Raw genomic sequence first — 12,906 nt, forward strand, 5'->3', positions numbered from 1 at the left:
AAGAGGACAAGGGTTGCGATGATTTTGTGCTCGGTGGAGGGAGTTCTATTTTGTTGACCTTACCCTTGTCCAGATTGGCTCCATGAAAAGTTGGGATGGTTTTTCCACCTCGGATTGTAGGTATTGCTGTATGAGTTATTCTAAAATCGGTGATTCTGATCAATAAAATCCACCTGTTCGAACTGACATGCACCCATATTAGCAGAGCTACTAGTCTCATATGGGGGTGCCCAAATATCTCCAGATGGTCCACTACCTGAGGAGATCGATTGGATTGCATCTAATCATTTCGTAATGCCTTCAACCTGTGCAACCAATGTGGTCACAACATTGACTTGTTATATCCCGGCTGCCTTGACTGGTTTGTTTCTCTCAGAACTCCATTGGTAGCCGTTACTTGCTATCTCTTCGATCAGAGTGTATGCCGCACTTGGTTGCTTGTTGCATAATGATCGCCTAGAGGCATCATCAAGCATTTGCTTAGTAGATATGTTTAGCCTATTATAAAAAAATCTGGCTTTGCATCCATTTCATAATTCCATGTGGTGGGTAGTGTCTCAGCATTTCCTCGTACCTTTCCCAAGCGTCGTACAAAGATTCGGACTCAAACTGTGTGAAGGAGGAGATGTCATACCTCAACTTAGTGATCTTCACTTTGAGGAAAATATCTTCTGATGAAGGTATCCGAGGTTTGCTTCCATGTTATCAATGACCCTTTCGGTAAGGAATTTAGCCACTGTCTGGCCCTTCCTCGCAATGTGAATCGAAAGAGTCAAAGGAGAATGGCCTACTTAGAGACGTTATTCACCTTAAAAGTATCGCAAATCTCAAGGAAAATTCTTATGTGCTCATATGGGTCCTTATCTTGAAATCCATCGAACTTACACATTTGTTGTATTAATTGAATGAGATTGGGCTTAACTTCAAAATTGTTTGTGGCAACCAGAGGCCAAACAATACTAGACCCTATTCCCTCCAAATTCGGTCGGACATAATCTGAGATACTCTACTGCTCGTTCCCAGCCATATTCTCGTCTTGACCTACTTCCACGCTTATCTCTACTGAGCCTGTTTTGCTCAAGTTGATCTGCCTAATCCTTCTTCAAAAATTCCTTTCAATTTTTGGATTAAGGTTCACCAACGGGGAAGAGGTACTCCCACATGTCATACACATTTGCCAATGTCCTACAAGAAGAATCACAGTGAGCTTAAAGAAAAAAAAAAGAATGATAGTAGAAAGAAAGGTAAAATAATAAATAGAAATAAAATAAGGAAGCAAATATTCACAAATATAGACAATATGATCAAACTAAATTACCAGAATCCAAATTTTCCAAAAAGTTGCTAGTCCCTCGCAATGACGCCAAAAACTTGATGTGTTTTCCACAAGTGCACGGGTCACACACAAGTAGTAAAGTGGTACCCCGTGAGGGATAGGGTTGTCGAACCTCGAAGACTGGACTTAAAGTACTAATCTATCATCTGATGTCTAGTTAAGCAAATATTGAGGTAAAATTGAATTAAGAATTAGTAGTGAAAGAGTGAATGAAGGTAGAAATCCAGGGATTAAAATTATGTTTTCAACTACAAGAGAGCAATGCCCCGAGACGATCCCTATGAGTTATAATATGCTGACTTGACTAAAATGGTTACCAGGTACATTCCAAGATTCAAGTGAGTGCCCTAAAGTAATGTTGCATCTATGGTTCTCAAACATACCAAGTTATGCCAAGATAATTAAATTACCAAGGTAGATGTGCAATTCAAGACATCAAGATATGCAAACACAAGATTAAACACAAGAAACTCAAGAACTCCATAATCATTAATAGTCAAGTAGTCAAAGCATACAAAACCACATAGTTCAACATCCCGTGTCACCGTGGATGATTAGCCCCTCATGGATAAGAACAACAAGAAAGATATAATAAAGAGCAAGAGAAAGAAAACATGACTCCCTTCTACTTAAGATGATCTTCCTTGCCAAGCTCCGCATACTCAACCCCACTTGTCTTGTGCCTCTGACTCCTTGATCCCCTTAGAGTGTGTGGTGAAGCCTGATCTTCATCCTCTTTAGTGTCCTCCCCATAGAGAGTTGAGTCCCTGAACAAAGATGAGAGCAAAACCCTAAGAACGGGAGTTAAAAAGGGTTGTCTTTAAGCTTGACGCGTCTAAGCATGATTGTACTTTCACCTTGTTTCCATACCACCTTTGAGTAAATCATCTAAGTGTTCATCTAAGATTTTCAGTGGGAGTAAGCGCTCATGCTTGGCACATGTTTCCATGAACATGATCGTGCTAGGAGCCTCCAACACTTGCTTTCCCTGTTGAGAAGAATAAAAACTCCAGCCTGAGATATTCAGGGGGAGTGACATGATCGTGCTTCAACCGTGTTTGTCTCGGTGGCACACCCCTACAAGATTCTTCACTTGATCCTCACCAGACTGGGAGATTCAGAGGGACAGAGCATGACTGTGCTCTATCCGTGTTTAGCTTGAACACTTAGCATTTCTTCCATTTTCCTTCATCCAACGACCTAATTTACTCTTAGTTCCATCAAGCTCCTCAATTCCTGCATCATTAACAAACATACCCTGAATAGCACCGAATATATACAAAGAAGTGCTAAAAGATAAGCAAAAGTATGAATTGAGGGTAAGAAAACATGATATGAAATCCACTCATCAACAGAATTTTTGGCAAAATCCTGAGACTCTTACGGGCTCCTACACGCTCATAAACAAGGCCGTGAAGCCATCCTAAGAAGGTCTTTAAAGGATTTTTAGGGCTATTAGGACATCATCTTCTAGACTCTCTTCTCCTACCTTCACAATCCTTCTCCATCTTCCAAATCTTGGGTAAAGAAGACTCAAGGGGACATTATTAGGCATGGAAATCAAAGGAAGAAGCAAGATCTAGCAAGATCTTCCTTCATCTCCCATTGTTCAAGCTTGTAGAGAGCAAGGAAGCTACCCATTTTTTGGTGTCGTTGGAAGCTCTCCTTGACAATGCCCTTGCGTATGTCCCGCAAGTGCAAGGGTTTATCGAAGTAATAAATTCAAGATGAGTGGGTATCATATTCACAGGGAGTAGGGAACAAAAACACGTAAACTATTTCTTAACTAAGCGAAAAGTGAATAATAGTTGTGTGACAAGATGTAATGTAACAAAAGTAAAAGAGACAAGAAAACGTGCACAAGTAAAGGGGAGTTAAGGCAATCGATATAAATGGGGTACCCGGATATTGTTCCACCTAGGACAATCATTTCAAGTGCAAAACCCTCTATTATGCTTTCAAATTAATGCATTAATGAGTCGTGGAGATCCTTCAATACATCGTCCCAAATCTAAAGCCAACCATGCCTAACTCTATACATGTCCCGGAGGAGAAATTGAATAATCTCTCAACCTCACACTCGTATAGAATCACAATGAGTTCTAGGGATTCCAAGTGACAAATCCTCTTTCTAGATGTAGACCTAACCCTTTGGTCCAGGTGGAAGGTCCCTAGTCACAACTAAGCCCTAGGTTTTAAAATCACTTCAACGCTTCACTCCGTTGCCTCTACAATTAAGCCCCAGTGGAAGGTCATCCCTTAGCCCATTTACTGTACTATGACCGCAAAGAACTCGAGGAAATGGAGATAGGATAAATCACACACGAGGGGAAAGGGGACGCTCCGCTACCTCTCGACTCACCCTCTCAACCCTCTCAAATCTAGCATTGTTTAAAACTCGTGGTGTGTCACTAACTCACAAGGGTTACCGAGGTGAACTCTCAACCCTATTGTCACTCTAAGGGAGCATGAAATCAATCAAGCATTCAAGATTGTAACTCAAATAAAAAATCAATTAATGAAAGCATAATAACAAGGTTTAATAAAATAAATACATTTTAGGGTTCACAAATCCAAGTACCCACTAGTGGGTTTAGCTCTTCATGTAGCTAGTTTCAATCAATGAAATCGAATGTAAAAACAAGTAATCCATAGAAAAGCCCCTCGATAGTCATGACGATGGTCTTGTGGAGAAGCCTCTACTCGTCCAAGGTTCCCTTTGTCCGGCCTATGATACACCTCGTCGGATCAGTGTCGACGAAATCTCTCCCACTAACCTTCTTCCAAATGGAGCGCGATGTCGGAGCCATAGAATCTCTCCCAATCCCTAGCCAAAACCTCTCAAAACCCTAGCCGCCAACCTCTCTCAAGTTGGGGAAAAGATGGAGAAAAAGAATGCTGAAATCGAGCTGAAAACAACTTTAAATAGGCTGGAATCGGGCATCCACACAGGCCTGTCGATGTTCTACACGCACCGTGTTAATTCTCTTGAATTCTAATTTTCGGCCGACTATGAATAGTAACTGGTACAATAAATTGCTACGGTAAATTGCTACATAACCCCCGGCAAAAACACTCCCAAATCCACTTTTCATCGAGGCAACATAAACGGGCACATGTTTATGCCATAGATCGCCTCGTTTCTTCAATAAACAGGTTCATTAGTGAAGATCTTGCTATCATTGCACAAGTTGGGATACGCAAATGTGATTGCCTTCGTCCCTCTCCAAGTCATTGTAATGGCTTGAATACATGGAGGTTGGCACATATTCACGTATCTTAGAGCCCCACTTGTGTCTTCGCATTTGTTGTTTTCAAGATTCCACTAAATAGTGCATTCACGATCTACTTTTGGCTTCTTTTCTTAATACTTAGCTTCACAACCCTACATGCGCAAAAGAACACAAATACACATGCATTAGTGCTTAAACCTGATAAAAGTCATGCTCATCGTAAGGAAAGAATACTTCACATTCTTAACACACAAGCACTTATCAAATATCCCCACACTTACGGTTTTGCTTGACTTAAGCAAAAATTAAAACATTAAGGCATAGATGAAGGAAATATTGGAAGCGCTTGGCCTTAGGTTCACCAAAGCATACAAAGAGAGCATTCTATAGGTAAGGGATATTTCAACATTAAATACGAAAAATCAATGCTCTAGCTAAAAACTTGAATCAAAAAGGATAACAAACCCGAAATCATGTAAGTGTGGGTAAACTCACTCAAGTCAACCCATGATATACTCCTCAAAGTTCTAAGTAAAAGGGACTTTATTTATCTATAAAAACTAACAAAAATTTGAAAAAATGGTAGTAGCTTCACACATTCTCTAAGGTAGCCTTTACCAAAGCGGCCGCTAAGGTGGCTTTCACACTTTCGAGGTGGTAGCTTTCACTCATTCCATGAGATAGCTCTTTCTCTCATTAGGGCATAACAAGTATCCGACTTATGAGAGTAGCTTCATACTCCATAGGTGGTAGCTCTTTCCACCCAACAAGCACAACTAAACAATGAAACTATTTTGTTCTTTCTTTTCCTTTTTCCATTTTTTTGTCAAAATTAACAAAAGAGACAACTATAAATAGTCCCTTTAACATCAAACTTGAGTTTCTAAAAGAGTTTAAAGAGTGAGTAGTGCAACAAGTGTCAATCGGGAAAAAATTCCTAGAAATTCAAGTGAAAACTAGAGCATGAGAACATTTAATGTTAAAAATTCTCCTAAACTCAAGAATGTAATCATTGCAAGTAAGGTGAACCACCACTGGCTATGTGAGCATGTATAATAATCAAACTAATATAAAAGATATGTGAACTATGAAACTCCCCACTTAAGATGTACATTGCGCTCAATGTACGCATGCAAGCACAATAAAAGTAATACAATTTAAAACACATGTGAGAGTAGGCAATTGAAAGAATACTCCCCTGACTCCTAGTAGTGCGCTTGATGGAGCTAAACCCTTTGGAGTGAAGTTCCAATGGGTTGTGAAGCACACACGGCCAAGTGTAAAACATCTTGACCGTGTCCATGACTAGTTCTCAATTCCCATATGGATGAGACCATCTGCACGCATACACAAGGGGGTTCAATGAAGCTCAATAAATAAAAATGACCCGATTATATAAAAGATAAAGCAATGAAATACAACTAGAGACAAAAATAAAATGCAAAAATAAACTCAGATGGAAAGTCCTTTCTGAGTATAGAAGTCCAAAATAAAATGCAGAAGTAAAGAAATGAAAAGCGGAGTCAAATGTCGATGTCGCCAGATGTCAGCTCTGCTGCTGCTGCTGGGTACTCAAAAGGTGCAGGTGGATCAGGTGATGCTGGAGTAACTGATGTGTGTGCCGGAGATGCCGGGGGTGTCCGATGTCTTAGAATAAATGATAAGGCAACGTGTCACTCAAGGATCTGCTGCAGCGTATCAAAATGTGCCATGAACTCTGTATACTATGAGGCCTGCATAGCCCGGACCTTAGCAACCTCTGTCGGTAGTACCCCCACCGCACTCTCGAGCCTCTCAAAGCGATCACAGGCTCAGAATGGTAAAAACATGCGTACTGGGGGTGGGTTGTCTGCCGCGGGAGGTGCGTCAGTCTCCATCTATGTTGGCTGAGGCTCGGGAACAGGCTGAGAAGCCTAGATGATGTCATCATCACCCTCTGCTACCTCTGGGGTGAGGGTAATCAGAGCATATACTCCTGACTGAACTCTACATACCATCGCCATCAGCCTCAATGTCTCCATGCCAAGGGGAGCAGGTATAGTCGCCTTCTCGGTCCCTCTGATCGCGTTGAGTAAACCCATACCGACGACTAACCTCGTGATGTAGGGATCCAAAAAAATCACTCCTAGTCTAGCATATTGCCACTGATGTCGTATATACTCCACTATGATATGCCCCAAATGTATCAGCGTGCGCTGTACCATTGAGTATAAATATAATAGCTCCTGTCGGCTAAGCACACCACTACTCTCACCTCACCCGTTCACTGACCTGCTCAGCACGGCGTGTATATGCACCTGTCAACACAATACGGTATATGCACGCTGCGGAGTCAAACTCTTGGGATAATTTGTGGGTAGCTGCTCATGCTCCTCTGTATCTGTATAGGCCGCATCATATAACTCCATCCAGACTGCCAACTGAGTCATGCTCAAGCTATGATACTGTCTGAGGGCTCAAAACTGTATAGCACCGATATTGTCAAAACTGGAGTACGAGCGATCAAACTCGAATGATGCGAGCACCTCAAGCGTTAGTGCGCAGATAGTAGGATCTCTAATCGACAATAAACGTCCCCAACTGCCAACTTCAAGCATATCCTCAACCTTATCTGCCATACCCTTTGCTAACTGAATTTCCCTGAGTGCGTTCACATCAGGAAATCAGGTCTGACCGAATCTGAGCCTCGACAGCCGCTCAAATCACGCCTGATTCTCAGGAATAGTGAATGCTACATGATCCGAGTCAGGTAAAGGCTCACGTGGACGCTTGTCAGCTTTCTTCTTTGACCTAGGTGCCATGATCTATAAAATTTCAAAGCAAATCGATCAAACAATACCATTAAGTAGGACTGCAAAAATCCTCACGGTCGTGTGGAATTTAATCACTTCTAACTTTGCTCAAAGCATGCATAACCCCTCTAATTGTAGGAACGAAGCAACAATAACCAGTTTCATTGATTAAAATCAAGAATTTGGGAAGAAAAGCAAGAAATAGGGTTTAGCAATGAGTTGAACTGAAAAACACTTGAGACGGTCGAAAAACTAAGTAAAAATCTCTCCAAAATGGCAGTACGAGGTCGGGAAAAAGTGTGAGTGTGCTGTCAGATGAATTAAGAGTGTGAAAATGAAGAGTAATGACTAGCCTTTAAAAGAAACTCACGCATCTTGAAGTTCTATTCATCCGCACGGGTAGTGGCGGAACCAATGGGGGGCGAGCGGGGGCTTCAGCCCCCCTTGGCGCCGGAAAAGTCGTTGTTAAGCTAGCCTCGCCGGAGGTTGCCGGAGAAGGAAGCTCCCCCATCCGGGAAGAAACTCCACTCCAAATCTCCAATGGACCACTGCATAAATAATCTACACTTCTTGACGCGATGATGCCGGATTGTAAGAGTCGCCGGACAGCCATCTACCGGAATCTAAGAGGAATGGATCATGGAGAATGAAGACTTGAAAAGTAACTAAGTGAGGAGATGCTCAGGTGGAGCTCTGGACAAGAAGAAGAAGTTAGTCAAATAGTCAAACTATAGAGAATAAAAATGGCAAAGTCAAAGAGAGATAAATGGTTACATGGGGTCAGTCTTCTCTTGAGAATATGTGGTGTCATGGTTTCATTAGCTTGGCTTGGGAGTTGGGACCTGGGTGTTTAAGTTAGGATCCGATAAGAAACACAAGTAACACATATGATAAATCCGAATCCTCTCATTCTCATTGAATTTTGTTATCAGGTTATTAGATTTAAATTAAGATCCGAATCCAATACCCAAAATTTTCATTGGTTGCCCTGAACGGCTCAAAATCAGCCCGTTGCTCTTACTTATCAGATAAATCCCTAGATCAAAAATTTCCTTCTCTTGGTAGTTGTTGTCCATTGTATCCTCCAGTTAAAGTTTCATTAAGCCTCAACAAACAAGATCTTGACTCTTAAGTCTTGACTCCTTGAGCCTTGAATCCTTGATTCTTGGTGTTTCTCCAAAGTTCAAACTCCAAAGTGTAACTGTGTAAGCATTATGTGTTAGTGTGTGTAATTTATTTTTAAATTTTTTGTTTGAATTTTTTGTTCATCATTCATCAAGAGTCATCAAGCAGTGTTATGTTGTTTTTTTTTTCAAAAAATCTCATATTCAAAGAATTTCGCTTTGACTCTTTGGGGATTGAGTTTGAAACTTGAGAGCCATTTTTGTAACTTGTAAGTATTTGTTCTTTTACTTAAGATTTGTATGAGCTTATTTATTTGAGAGCCATTTTTGTAACTTGTAAGTATTTGTTCCATGGACTTGTCTATGGAGATGCTATTAAAATTAGTCAAATTAAGATACATGATTATTGATTAATGTGAATGATTAAATGATTGATCATTGATAATGATAGTTACTTGAGTTGAATATATTAACAAAGCACTTAAGAACACCATAATTTTATATTCTCCAACTTGGAAACTTATATTGCAAGTTTGCAACAACATCTGTGAATCTGTGATTCTGATCACTTCATCAGAAAAAGCTGAAAAAGAAACATAAATTTTCAGATTTTCAAACTATGAGAATGAGCTATAAAGACCATGGATTGATTATTGATATTTGATAATAACTAACAATTGAATTGAGACATTTTCATTTGATAATATCCGATTTTTAGATTTTCATTTGATTATTGACATTGGCTTGTATTATCCGATAGTCATAGTCTTCAACTTTACAAGGTATCCTCATGTAATTAATGATCTGATTTGATAGGCAATTAATGAAACAAGGATATGTGGTGTTCATTTTTAATAATAAGTCTTTTAATTGATTAAATTGAATTGATTAAATGATTTGATTTGATGGCTCTGGTCATGAATCATGATCCACAATAGGTGGTATGAGAACTAGCATTCCATACCCCCATGACATTATCTAATAGAATATGCTAGGAAATAAGGAATGTGTTTATTTCTCATTTAGTAATCACTCATTAGATAATTTACATGAATCTATCAAATCTATAGCATGCACTCTTAGTAATCACTCATTGGATAATTTACATGAACACATAATTTTCTTCTCAGAATGAACTTGGTTTTATTTGATCCAACACTTGCTTATTTGTGTATGTAACACATCATTTATTCCCTGATTATTAATATTTTGCTTATTGACCTTTATGATTAATTTATTGGGTTTTAATGTTTAATGCAATTGTGAATAGCCTTATAGCCATATTTCCTTGAGGCTGATATAAAAATAACCCTATAGTGGGTAGTTAGAAACTTATGTTATTGTCCAAATTTTCCTTAGAGATAGTCAAGTGTTTTGCTTTGAATAAGAACAACATCAACATATAGCCATATCTGGATAAGTATTGGAAGAAAACACTACTTAAGTTGTTGTACTAGATGATCATCCAGGGAAGAAATAAAATCTTAATATATATTATATAATGCACAAACTTTGAGAACAATGATAAGGCTGAAGAACATAAATAGCATGGTGTGCTTTGGGTGGGAATTTTGTTGGACTGCACTCTATTTCTTATTTATTAAATTTCGTAGTTTGTTTAATTTAAATTAATTATCAATTGTTTGACTGCACTCTATACTTTGAAATGAATTACAAATATTATTGCTTTTGAATATTTAGTTACTATTTTCTTATCAATTGTATTTATACATGTTTATTTTGGTCTTTGGATAATGGATAGCATTATACACTTTCATAGCCAATTGGACATGGATAAATTTTTAATTAAACGACCACGGAGTGAAGAGTCATCTAATTATCCGAAAGCACCACTGAGCTCTGGATCAAGTGAGAAAAACACCGATGTGAATTTCAATTCAAATGACATCATTAGTGATCCAGGACTACAAAAGCCGATTGAAGACTTTGATATCGGGATTAGAGAACAAGCACGAAGGGAATATTTAACTAGAGGCCCCTGTCAACCAACTGGCCATAGTTTTCCACAAAAGGAGTACGGCAAACAAAGGAGGAGTTTTCTGGATGCATGGTTTAAACAATATCCATGGTTGGAGTACAGTGTTACAAAAGATTCAACATATTGTTTTTGGTGTTACCTTTTCACACCTAGTAGGGTAAGAGAAGATACATTTACTAAAAAAGGGTTCAATAATTGGAAAAAAGCATTAGAAAAATTTGTAGAGCATGTTGGTGCTGTGAACAGTGTGCATAATGACGCAAGAGTACAATTTCAGAGTTTCCAAAATCAAAGGCATAGCGTGTCACACCAATTGGCTACACATTCACAAGAGATGGAGGTTGAATATCGTACTCATTTAACAGCTGTTTTAGATGTGACGTGTTTTCTATTGAGGCAAGGTTTGCCTTTCTGTGGACATGATGAGTCCTTGAGCTCCTTGAACAAGGGTAATTTCCATGAGCTACTCGAGTGGTATAGCCTGCGGAATGATAAGGTTTTTAGGGTGGTTAATCAAAATGATCCAGCAAATAATCAAATGACTTCGTCGAAAATTCAGAAGGAGTTAGCAAATGCTTGTGCAACAAAGATTACATGTGCTATTGTTGATGATATAGGAGATAAGTATTTTTCTCTTATGATTGATGAAACCCAGGATGTGTCAGTGAAGGAGCAAATGGGAGTTGTTTTGCGCTATGTGAGTAAGAATGGGTATGTGATAGAGAGCTTTCTTGCTATGGTTCATGTGCCAGATACATCAGTTATTTCACTGAAGAATGCTATTGATTGTTTATTTGCTAAACATAGGTTATCTCTTTCAAGGCTGAGGGGACAAGGATATGATGGGGCTTCAAATATGCGAGGAGAATTCAACGGTTTGAAGGCACTTGTCCTAAAAGAAAATCCATACGCAAGGTATATCCATTGTTTTGCTCATCAGCTCCAATTAGTGATTGTTGATGTTGCTAAAGACAATCGAATTGTGAGTGATTTTTTCCAATATGTTACTATGATTGTTAACGCGGCGGGGGCACTTGCAAAAGGAAAGAACAACTTCGGCAACATCACCATGACAGGTTGGTTGAGCAATTGGAGAAGGTAGAGATAGCTCAAAGGGCGAGGACAAAAATCAAGAATCCAGCTTTTAGCAAGACCGGGTGATACTTGCTGGGGATCACATTACACTACCATTCTCCGGCTAATCTCAATGTGGACTTCAAAGTGTTAAATGTCCTTCAAAATGTGCATGATGATGGTGCTTCTAATGACAATAGAGGCATAGCGGCAAGTTTGATTGATAAAATGGAGAATTATCAATTTGTGTTTGTGATGTATTTGATGAGGTGTTTGTTGGGAATAACAAATGAGTTATCACTTGCCTTACAACAAAATGATCAAAATATTGTTCAAGCAATGCGTTTGATTGAAGCTGTAAAGGCTTAGCCTAAAGACTTAAGGGAGACAGGATGGGAGGCATTTTTGGAGCAAGTTAGATCTTTTTGTGAAGGAAACACTATCCCGGTGCCTAATATGGAGGATCATATGCGAATCCGTGGTCGTTCTAGACGGGAAGGGCAAGTCATTACTCATTTTCACCATTACCGCATTGAAATTTTCTGCGAGGTTAGTATTCTTTATATTCATTTGTAAATCTCATTAATTTAGTTTCTTAGAAATATTTGTAATTTTATTATTGTGGCAATGTTAGGTCATTGATTTGATTGCACAAGAAATGCAAAACCGCTTCCCAGAAACTAGCACAGAGTTACTTCTTCTTCTGTCATGCCTTGATCCAAGGGACTCATTCTCCAAATTCAACATCCATAAGCTACTACGTCTTGCAGAACTTTATCCCGAAGATTTCACAATGACTGAACGCATGATGCTTGAGGATCAACTTGCTACTTTTATTTATGATGTGCGGCATGATCCAGATTTTATAAATGTTGGAGAGTTAGGAGGTTTTGCTAGGAAGATGGTTGAGACAGGCAAACATATTATTTTTCCACTAATTTATCTCCTTATCGAGTTGGCATTGGTTTTACCAATTGTGACAGCTAGTGTTGAGAGGGTGTTTTCGGCGATGAATATTGTGAAAACTGACTTATGTAATAAAATGGGAGACGAGTGGATGAATGATAGCTTGGTTGTCTATATTGAGCGGGAGGTTTTTGCAACTATAGACAATGAAGCGATTTTACAACGTTTTCAGAAAATGCAAACTCGGCGGATGCAGTTACCTCCTCTTAGTCTGACTCACATGCCTCACATTTCTAGCACTAACGCTGGCATCGGTTCTAGTTCAAGCATGCATAAATAGCTATTGTATGTTTTTTTCCCAATTATATATTCAAAGTGTGGTTGTTTAATAAAAAATTTTATTACCTCATTATTTACATTTCAAATAAATACTTATTTAGAT

The 12,906-nt window shown here is 39.0% G+C and overlaps 1 protein-coding gene across 1 annotated transcript; it reads left to right on the top strand.

The window, feature by feature from the left end:
• The first annotated feature begins 10,818 nt into the window (after positions 1 to 10,818).
• On the top strand, positions 10,819 to 12,804 carry LOC120258734 (zinc finger MYM-type protein 1-like). Its single transcript, XM_039266172.1, has 3 exons — positions 10,819 to 11,560; positions 11,992 to 12,107; positions 12,193 to 12,804. The coding sequence occupies exons 1-3, from the start codon at positions 10,819 to 10,821 to the stop codon at positions 12,802 to 12,804; spliced, it is 1,470 nt and encodes a 489-aa protein (XP_039122106.1).
• The last annotated feature ends 102 nt before the right edge of the window (positions 12,805 to 12,906 follow it).

The sequence above is a fragment of the Dioscorea cayenensis genome, chromosome 4 (genome assembly GCF_009730915.1).
Source record: "Dioscorea cayenensis subsp. rotundata cultivar TDr96_F1 chromosome 4, TDr96_F1_v2_PseudoChromosome.rev07_lg8_w22 25.fasta, whole genome shotgun sequence".
NCBI lineage: Eukaryota > Viridiplantae > Streptophyta > Magnoliopsida > Dioscoreales > Dioscoreaceae > Dioscorea > Dioscorea cayenensis.